The 11,478-nt window shown below is 37.4% G+C and overlaps 1 protein-coding gene across 1 annotated transcript; it reads right to left on the bottom strand.

Annotated features, from left to right (window-relative positions):
* Positions 1 to 272: 272 nt before the first annotated feature.
* Positions 273 to 1,217, bottom strand: LOC127207194 (olfactory receptor 5AL1-like). The gene has a single exon (XM_051166564.1). It carries the CDS (start codon positions 1,215 to 1,217, stop codon positions 273 to 275), a length of 945 nt encoding a protein of 314 aa, XP_051022521.1.
* Between the last annotated feature and the right edge of the window lie 10,261 nt (positions 1,218 to 11,478).

Genomic DNA, 11,478 nt, shown 5'->3' with positions numbered 1-11,478 from the left:
CATGTGGAGTGCTGGAAATGATGTAAATACAGAATACACAGGTATGAAATTCTCAAGAATTGCAATTAATCCTTCTCAATGGGTTTGTATCCTCCCATCACAGTAAAAGTAACTGTGAGATCATATTATACACACACAACTGAGAAACTAAGCCCAAGGCAAAATGTTTCTCTCTCTTTCCCCCCAGTGCATGTTGTCACTCTGATCTCAGAAAAACTTAGACACATCAACTTCACTTTTTAGCGCTTCAGCTCTTTCACTAGCAACTTGGATCATTTACTAATATTAAGAGGAATCTTTTCTATACTTCTCCTAAATGCGTTCTTAACCTCTTTATTCCGTAAGCTATAAATTAATGGGTTTAGCATCGGGATCACTACTACATAGAAAACAGCAGCAAATTTGTCTGTATTTAGGGAATGGCTAGATTCAGGTTGCAAGTACATAAAAATGATTGTCCCATAGTAAATGGCAATAGAAGACAAGTGAGAAGCACAGGTGGAGAAGACTTTTTGCCTCCCTTTCCCGGAATGCTTCCTTAGGATTGCAGAGACGATGAAAAGGTAGGAGATGAGGACAATGAGGAGAGAGCAGCACACGTTGAACCCAGCCATGCTCAGCAGCATCAGCTCCTTGACCTGAGTGCTGGAGCAAGCTAGGGCCATAAGAGGAATGTCCTCACAGAAGAACTGGTTCACTAGGTTGGAGTCACAGAATGACAAAAGGAACGTCGTCACTGTTTGAACAAGTGCTGTGACAAGTGCATAAACGTATGTGATAGTGGCTATTTGAAAGCAGAGTCTCCTTGGCATGAGAACGACGTAGAGCAGAGGGTTGCAGATGGCCACATATCTGTCATAAGCCATCACAGACAGCAGGAAGACTTCACACACGGAAAATGTGGTGAAGAAACACACTTGAGCGGCACATCCGTAAAGCGATATGCTTTTAACCTCACGCAGAAAGTTCACCAGAGCATTTGGAGTGACACAGGAAGTATAACAAAAATCAACAAAGGCCAGATGGCTGAGGAAAAAATACATGGGGGACTGAAGCTGCGGACTGACTTGGATTAACAGGACCAATCCCAGGTTACTCATGACAGTAAACAAGTAGATGATTAGAAGGATCACGAAGAGAATGGCCTCAAGTTCAGGATCTTCTGTAAGTCCCAAGAGGATGAACTCTGCCACTGTTGAGTGGTTGCCTTTGGCCATTCAGGACATGCAGGAAGTGTTATGAGAAGTCCCACCAGATGATGGCTTCTGAGTGATCTCGATTCTCTAGGAAACAATCAAAGTTTCTATTAAAAGACAAGAATGAAATATATTACTGTAACTCAAAAGATAACTCCGGTTTGCACTTAGTGCATAGAGTTTTACTTGCATGGTAATTGTGATTTGGTCTAAGTAGGAACTCAATTTTGAGAAAATCTTCAAGGAGTAAAACATAAGTTGCAAAACTTCATTTACTGATTCAATACTACTGGAAAGAATAATCCTACACTAGCTGGGCAGTGGTGGTATATGCCTATAAATCCAGCACTTGGGAGGCAGAAGCAGGTGGATCTCTGTGAGTGTGAGGCCAGACTGGCCTACAGATGTAGTTTCAGGTCATCCAGGGCTACACAGAGAAACTGTGTCCCAACAAAACAAAACAAAACAAAACAAAACAAAAAATAATCCTGCACTAATGTGTACAAATTAAACTTGAATAAGCATATCTATGAAGAAAATACTATTTTACAAAGCCTGTAGGAAATACCTTGAAAAATAAATTAAACATTTCTGTGCGTAAAATACTTACTACTAAGAAATAGTAGTGTAACAGTCATACCCCACTCTCCACTCAACTGTGGAGAATGTTCTGACCATTGGCTAGATCTGGGAAGGGGTTTAAAGTTTACCTCCTGTATTGTCCTTGGCTGGTGCCTTAGTTTGAGCGGGACCCCTGGGCCCAAATCTGCCTATCATATTGTTCTTCTTGTAGGTTTCTAGGACCCTCTGTATCCTTTTATTTTGCTATTCTCCCATGCGTCTTTCATTTAGAGTCCCAATAGGATGGTACTATGGTGCCTCACATTTGACCATGTCCCCTGGAGGGGGAGACCTGGTGGCACTCAGAGGAAGGACAGCAAGTAGCCAAGAAGAGACTTGATACCCTATGAGAATATATAGGGGGAGGTAATCCCCCTCAGGAACAGTCATAGGGGAGGGGAATAATGGGAAAATGGGAGGGAGGGAAGAATGGGAGGATACAAGGGATGGGATAAACATTGAGAAGTAACAAGAATAAATTAATTAAAAAAAAAGAAGAAAAATAAAATAAAAAAAAACTAAGCTCAGAAAAAAAAAAAAAAAGAAAGAAAAAAAAATAGTAGTGTATAAAGAATGCCTTGAGACCATGTATTTTACTAGGGCTTGTAATTAGGGACATTTGTAGACTTTCTTTCTTTCTTTTCTTTTCTTTTCTTTTTTTCTTTCTTTCTTTTTATTTTTAAGAGTTCTGTATTTTCTTTTCTTATATTTGGTATTTATAAATTTCAACAAGGAAAAAAAATCAATGATGGATTGAAAACCATAGAGCCAATATCCATAGCTGTGCACACACACATATATAAATGTATGTGAAGAGTTTTCATGTTACAGATAAAAAATATGATTTACTGATTATATTTTAGTTATAAAAAATTAAACAATATTTCTTTATCATAAGCCTTCAAGAATTCAGTATCAGAAGGAACAAAATAAACTCAATGTTTTTAGGTTCTAGATTGCTCTCTGGTTACTGAAAAGATGGAAGACTAAAATGTTTTCTTTGACTACAGTTAGGAGGTGCGGCTTTCTCTTATCTGACACTCAGCATCATTAGTCTTCTCACCAGCCTTCTAGATTGACACTGCATATAGTAGGTGTACTTATTGACATAAAATCTGCTATGTTTATATGGAAATACTATGTGATCCTCCTACCAGAAATCATAACCAATACCACCTTAGATCCCTGTCAATAACTGAGGGAAGCAAGGGCTGATTCCTTGATAATAGAAGGAAATATAACCTAGGAGGATAAGTGAAAAGTTTCTAAAAGGCTCAGTACTATTTCCAAAACCCAGAGACTGAATTTTAAAAAAAGTAAGGGCAAGCTAAATGGCCATTGCTTGGGAAGCTAAAGAGCTCTTCATGCTTCGTATGATCCGAGAGCTAGAGCAGCTTTCATAGTAACTGAATGGTGGGCCTGCATTGCTTCATTCTCTAGCTGCTTTTTAAGGCCAACACACACACACACACACACACACACACACACACACACACACACACACACATGCAAGCACACACAAATGCACACTCACACACTCACATATTGTAATTTTAGTATCACACACATACACAAACACGCAAACACAAATACACTCACATATATTGTAGGTTTAAAGCATAGGTGTGATAGCCAACCTTGTATCTCCCCTAGGCTAAAGATTGTACATAAAGTTCTAAAGATACCACTAAGTTAAAAGCCTCTATTTATTTATTTAACTTTTCTATTTTGAAATTATAATGTAATTACAACATCCATTCCCTTTTCTCTCTTTTTTATTCTCTCTCAAATTTATGTCTGTTTCCCCTAAGTGTTATTGTGTGTGTGTGTGTGTGTATATATATATATATTCCTAAATATAACCTGTTCAGTCTGTATAATGTTACCTGTTTGCATTTTTAAGGACTGACCTAATTGCGGTACTCTCCATGCCAGTGAGAAAAAATTATGATCCTGATTTTGTGTTCTCTTTACACATTTTCTATGTAATATTCATGAGTGATTTTATTTATTAGTTTTGTCATTATATGTGAACAAATTTATAGAAATTGAATCATTTTTTGGTCAAATATGCAAGTGTCACTTTAAGTGCTTCATTAGATTCATTCATATATTCTTAATATTATTGTTACCAAGCACCAAGACTTGTACATGGCAGATTCTCATGCTGTTTTTCAATGAACCTAGTAGAATACTGCCTCACAGGAAGTTTCTTCCCTCTGCTGCGTTTGTTTCTAGGATGAACATCAATGTGTTTTATAATTTCTTCACATCTATGAAAATCATTAAACACTTGTTGTAACCCCAAAATATATTTATCTCTTCCTTTATTCAATATGGTACCATTCAATCTACAGATAGCCCTTTTTACACTGTGATATTCTGTATCTGTCTTATTGAAAGTGATCTTCAGTACCCCTGGCAAAAGTGGTCATATAGTATATATCTATATCTATCTATCTATCTATCTATCTATCTATCTATCTATCTATCTATCTATGTGTTTATAATATGTATATGTATGTATATATGTATATATATATATGTGTGTAAATCTAAATAATAAATGGGCTAACGTTTGATAAATAGATGAAAGACAGATGAGTAGATGATAAAATGATGTGAGATAGTATATAGATAGATAGACAGACAGCTAGACAGACAGATAGATAGATAGATAGACAGATAGATGATAGACAGATAGATAGATGACAGATTCATTCTTGGAAACATTAAAAATCTATATACTTTCCAGATAATTATTATTGTCTCATCTTACTCCAGTCAAGAATACCAGACCATGTAAACACAAAATTTAAAAGTTTAAATGACTGCTAAGACTGGTGATAATTTTGAAAGTAATGAAATAGTACAAATCAAAAAGTTTGAAGCTAGCCTATCAGAGAACAACACCTGATATCAAACTGAAGGAATAGTTTGGAGATCATTTCTTTGAATATGTACAAGTGAAAGAGTTGAAAATGTTCATAGAGTGTAAAGTTCCAGTGATAACTCTAATGATGGTCTCCCCTCTGGATGTCTTCTGTGTGCTGAGAGAACAGCCTCTGATTAAGTTGGGTCTTCCAGATTTAACACATTCCCCAACAGGAGTTATAACTTTGACAGTAATAAATTTGAAAGTAAATCACTACTCCTCAACTCTGTTAGAGGCTCTGATTTCCAAAAGATACCTGCTTTCTCTGTCAAATGAATACCAAATCACACATTCAATATAAATGTTTGGAAATGAAATAAATAAAAGACCATTCATGTTCAATGCAATTCAAAACATATCTAATCCCTTTCCACTAAAATGTCTATAGAAGATTCACATCATGTTTTAGACACATAGGAGGAAGTTCATTAATCTCTCAGCCACTCACTTAGTTTAAAGCCATAAAAATTTTTGTGAATCAACTATTATGACAAAATGCTAAATATCATTAGCATATTTCATATTAAGTAAGAATTGTACTAACAGAAGAAGAAATTCTACTGTTAAGTAGGAAGTAAAATGTGTAAATGCTACATGCAGTTTAATAATCTAGTTATAGGGAATGTATTGATTATCCTTTAAAAGTTATGGAAGTTGATTTTGATAATGACTTACATCTTGTTGTTCTCTGCAGTTCTTAAAACATGTTGACTAATTCAGAAGAACACCTGATACAAACTAACAAATCAACAAGGAAAGGCTCCAAATCCAGTTCTTCTGGTTTGGTTGTGCCCTCTACACACAGAGCCTGTATCTCACAGCATGTCTGTAAAGCCTCAGAATCTGTAGAAGATGTAAGTACATACAAATACTCATTAAAACCCTGATGGGAATTGCAGTTGATATAATTATGATCTGGGAGGAAAGGAGTAATCTTTTTCCTTAGACAATTATTTTTTTCTGAGAATATAGTTTCTGACTAGGTATTAGGCCCTTAGAGAGATTGAGAACTTAGGCACATGGTAATATGTTGTTTGTGATACACAAGGTTTGCGTTCTGAGCTGGATGTTTTCCGAGTCATGGAGCATCAGAGTTTTACACAGTTGCACACCACTACTCAGTCACCCTGGTCTTGGGTTTGTCCTGAAGACATGATGATATGACTCAAAATTTTAATTTCTATGACATAAGTTTTCTTCATATGAAGATAAAAGGAAAAATGCTTTAGTCTATTATGAAGATACTTTCACACGTTATGTATGTGCTGCCAAGAGAGTGTGGCAGTACTAAATTTAGAAATGAGAAGTTTACTGTTCTGTATTTTAAAAGTCAGATCTCTCTCTCTCTCTCTCTCTCTCTCTCTCTCTCTCTCTCTCTCTCTCTCTCTCTCTCTCTGTCCTGTCTGTCTTGGCAAATGTTGAACATGTTTTCTTGCATATAGCCCATTGTAAAAGATACATGTTGCATCAGCTCAGAATCTTTGGCTGTAACTTCACTGTTTGTGTAGTAACTAAGTTCATTTGGTTCATTATAAATGCTCTAGGGACTTTTCAATGCAATGAAAATCGGAGTGATTTCAGAGCTCATGCTGACAAATGTTATAACTAATTCATTGTCTTCAGGACTCCTATGACTCCTGTTAGTATTCATTAAACTGTACTAGAATAACTTTTAAAATCTGAAATATATGGAAGAACTTCATAGTTTTATAAATTATTTTTCCTTTTTGGTGATAGAAGAAGAATGCTGATAGATACATGATGCTCTTTCACAAAGCTATATTACATTTTGATATACTATCTATGCGATATCTCATATATAGGAAATGGCTGCATATAGAGCAAATGGCTGATTCACCTGAGTATGATAATTCTTACTCCTGTCTATATGGTCTACATTAATTCAGGTATAATGAGTACATTTGCTTAACATATGAAGTCCTTCCCTAGGGATTCTATCCTCACTACTCCCTTGTATCCTCCCATTCCTCCCCCCCCCATTTCCCATTATTCCCCCCCCTATGACTGTTCCTGAGGGGATTACGTCCCCCGATATATCATAGGGTATCAAGTCTCTCTTGGCTACCTGCTGTCCTTCCTCTGAGTGCCACCAGGTCTCCCCTCCAGGGGACATGGTCAAATGTGAGGCACCAGAGTACGTGAGAAAGTCGTATCACACTCTCCACTCAACTGTGGAGAATATTCTGACCATTGGCTAGATCTGGGAAGGGGTTTAAAGTTTACCTCCTGTATTGTCCTTGGCTGGTGCCTTAGTTTGAGCGGGACCCCTGGGCCCAAATCTGCCTCATATTGTTCTACTTGTAGATTTCTAGGACCCTCTGGATCCTTTTATTTTGCTGTTCTCCCATGCGTCTCTCATTTAGAGTCCCAATAGGATGCCTTCCCCTCTGTCCCAGTTTCCTGGTAAGTGAAGGCTTTCGTGAGACATGCCCCTTGGGCTAGTATGCAGATATAAGTGAGTATATACCATTTGATTCTTTCTGCTTCTCTGGGTTAACTCACTCATTATGATAATTTCTAGCTCAATCCATTTATCCACAAATTTAGGGAATTCCTTGTTTTTAATAGCTGAGTAGTATTCCATAGTGTATATGTACCACAGTTTCTTTATCCACTCTTCTACTGAGGGACACTTAGGCTGTTTCCATGTTATGGCTATTATGAATAAGGCTGCTATGAACATGGTTGAGCAAATTTTCTTGTTGTGTGCTGGAGCATCTTCTGGGTATATTCCAAGGAGTGGAATAGCTGGGTCTTGAGGAAGCCCTATTCCCATTTTTCTGAGATAGCACCAATAGATTTCCAAAGTGGCTGTACTAGTTTGCATTCCCACCAGCAATGAAGGAGTGTTCCTCTCTCCCCACATCCTCGCCAGCATGTGGTGTCGCTTGAATTTTATCTTAGCCATTCTGATGGGTGTAAGATGGAATCTCAGAGTTGTTTTGATTTGCATTTCCCTGATGACTAAGGAGGTTGAGCATTTCTTTAAGTGTTTCTCAGCCATTTGATACTCCTCTGTTGAGAATTCTCTGTTTAGTTTCAAGCCCCATTTCTCAATTGGGTTATTCGGTTTGGTGGTGTTTAATTTCTGAGTTCTTTATATATTTTGGATATAGACCTTTGTCAGATGTAGGTTGGTGAAGATTTTTTCCCATCTGTAGGCTGTCGCTTTGTTCTCTTGACAGTGTCTCCTGCCTTACAGAAGCTTCTCAGCCTCATGAGGTCCCATTTATTAATGGTTGACATTAAGGCCTGGGCCGTTGGTGTTCTGTTCAGGAAGTTGTCTCCTGTGCCAATATGTTCCAGGCTCTTCCCACTTTTTCTTCTAAGTGGCTTAGTGTCTCTGGTTTTATGTTGAGGTCTTTAATCCACTTGGATTTTGAGTTTTGTGCAAGGTGACAAATATGGGTCCAGTTTCATTTTTTTACACATAGACCTCCAGTTAGACCAGCACCATTTGTTGAAGATGCTATCCTTTTTCCATTGAATGGATTTGGCTTCTTGTCAAAAATCAAGTGACCATATGTGTGTGGATTCATATCTGGGTCTTTGATTCGATTCCACTGATCAACCAACCTGTTGCTGTGCCAGTACCATGCCGTTTTAAGTACTATTGCTTTATAGTACAGTTTGAGATCAGGTATGGAGATTCCTCCGGAGCATCTTTTATTGTACAAGATTGTTTTAGAGCTGGGTTTTTTGTTTTTCCATATGAAGTTCAGAATTGAACTTTCAATGTCTTTAAAAAATTGGTAGTTATTTGATAGGGATTGCATTGAATCTGTAGATTGCTTTTGGTAGGATGGCCATTTTTACTATGTTAATTCTCCCGATCCATGAGCAAGGAAGATCACGCCATCTTCTCAGGTCATCTTCAATCTCTTTCTTCAGAGTTTTGAAATTTTTTTCATACAAGTCCTTCACTTGCTTAGTTAGGGTAAGTCCTATTTAAAAGATAGAATAGGAAATATGTAGCATGTGCTAGGAACCATATTAAAACTTTTTTTTCTTAAAGAATTACGTTGTAAAGACAAATCAATACATCTATGGCAATAGAACATCAGGCCAAACCCTTCACATGTATGGAATTAGAATGTAGTAGTACCAACATTAGTGAGTACAATTTGTTAAATTTATAAAGACAAGACAATTTTAGAGTTTTAAACAACCTAGATGTCCCTCAACCAAAATATGGATAAAGAAATTGTACATTTATACAATGGTATCCTACTCAGATATTAATAACAAGGAAATCATAAAAATGGCAGTAACATGTATAGAAAAAGAAAAGATCATCATGAGTGAGGTAACCCAGACATGCAAAGACAGGCATGGTGTATACTCACTCATATGCGGATATAAGCTATATAATACAGACTAGCTGCACTACAATTTACATATCTAAATAAGCTAAATAACAAGGAGTATCCTATGGATGATGCTTAATTCTCATTCAGAGGGGCAAATAGAATAGACACAAGAAGCAGCTTAAAAGAGGGAAGAGGAAGGGAGCCTACCATAGATGTCCTCTGAAAGACTCCATCCATCAGGGAATTGAAGTAGATGCTGAGACTCACTCCCAAAATTTGAGCAGAGTGCAGAGAGTCTTATGGAAGAGTTGGGGGATAGAAGGATGTGGAGAGGACAGGAGCTGCACAAGGAGATAAACAGAGCCAACAAACCTGGGCCCAGGGCGTGCCTGTAGAGACTGATGCACCAATAAAGGACAGTGGATGGAGAGGACTTAGGCCCCTGCCCAGACAGACAGCTCAGTTTACATGTGGGTCCCCTAATATGGGGAGCAGGCACTAACTCTGAAATCATCATTTCCTGCCTTGAAAAGCAGCCTTGCCAGGTCATGTGGGAAGAGAATACAGGCCTTGCTGATGAAATCTGATAGGGTGTGGTCAAATGGAAAGGGAGGAGGACTCCTGCTTTCTGAGGACTAGAGGCAAGAGGAAATGTGAGGCTGGAAGGAGAAGAGGGAATAGGCTACAACTGGGATATAAAGTGAATACATTTTAAAAATTAGAAAAGAGGAAACATAGGAAAAACTGAAAATATTGAAGTGGGTGGGAGAAATAGTTGAACATTTCTCTGAGTTCTACCTATAAGCATAGAAACATTAATATTCACGAAGAAAAGAATATCAAGGTACAAGTGATTTGATCAGGTGTTGGGAAAAGGGTGGGTTCTTTAAAGACATATGAGGAGTTGAATATAAAATATGGCTGAAAGGGGATAAGGGAAATATAAGTTATTATATGGGGGGATGAAAAAATGTAAATATCATTAGGGATGGTGATAGAGCGAAATACAGAAGGAGATAGGCAGGTAAAATAACAGTAGGGTATCTTAAAAAGTCACAAGGAAACATACCATTAACTATTTAGCTAAAAAATTGATTATATACATATTTGTATAAATTTTCTCAACTGGACTGAAAGTGTTCTCTTCAAGAGCCAAAAATCACTTGGCTGAAAACTTGAAGGAATACCCAGAAATCTGTCTTTTAGTTATTGGACAGGGCTGTCTATGAGACTCCTCAAACACAGAGCCTATTGCTGTTGCTTCTGGTTGCTCTGGAGATATTATATACGTTTCTATTGCTGGTGACACTATACACAGAATCCAAAGACCCTTGAATTGGAACTTACCTAAATGCCCCCTTTCTGAGAACTAGCTTTCATAGTACTAGAAAGCACCATGCAAGTTCTCAAAGGGAGGGAGGTAACCAATAGCCTCATCCAGCTATGATGCCTATGAACCAATGACCAGCATGGTACAATAGCCCTAAGGGTGCAGTAGTGGAGCTCAGTCCCAATGGATACATCTAAAAACACTCCTGCACCTAAATCTTGGGGAACGTTGTGGAAGAAGAGAAGAGGGAACAGAAAGATTGGGAGAGCCGGAGGGTCAGGGAGTTTACTATGAGATTGTGTCTTCAAGTAATACCAAAATATACACCCACAGAATCTCAGAGGTATCATTGCCTGAACATGGGCTGAGCAAGGATGATACCAACGAACATGCCAAAGCAGATGGAGAAAAGCCTGTGAGGCTTCAACCTTGTGGAAAGAACTAAGGGCAATGGACGAAAGCTGGGGGCAGGAGAGGTGATCTTTTCCAGGGAAGAACATACTATTATTGTCCAGAGTACAGATTCATCCCTGAAACATACAGACAAGTAGCATTATATGGACTAAGTAGGATACACACACACACACACACACACACACACACACACACACACACACACACACACACACACACTAGCAATTAGTAAAATGGACGACATGAATTTGAACAAGAAATCCAAAGGGTATAAGAAAGAGTTTGGATGGAGAAAATAGAAATAAGAAATGTTGCAATTACATTATGATCTCAAATTTATACTTCAAAACAAAAAATGAAAAGACTGCTAATTAAATATTTTGTTTTCCCTTGGGAAAGGAGTATTTGGTATAAATTCTTGTTACCCAAATAATTTTTTTGTTGTACATTTTCCATTTCCGGAATAGAAGAACAGGTTTTCAATTATTACATCTACTTTTATATATCAAATCACATCCTACAGTGAACATTTCTCTGTGGAGGAAAGTAACTTTTCTATAAATATATGTAATATATTAACAAGTAGATATGTTAATATTCTTTCATTAAGAAAACACACATAATCTATTAATTAAGAATGTATTTTTAATT

The sequence above is a fragment of the Acomys russatus genome, chromosome 24, assembly GCF_903995435.1.
Source record: "Acomys russatus chromosome 24, mAcoRus1.1, whole genome shotgun sequence".
NCBI lineage: Eukaryota > Metazoa > Chordata > Mammalia > Rodentia > Muridae > Acomys > Acomys russatus.
This window is presented reverse-complemented; position numbering and strand designations above follow the sequence as displayed.

Bases quoted from the DNA above. Each gene is read 5' to 3' on its own strand.
- LOC127207194 (XM_051166564.1), bottom strand. From the start codon at position 1,217: ATGGCCAAAGGCAACCACTCAACAGTGGCAGAGTTCATCCTCTTGGGA.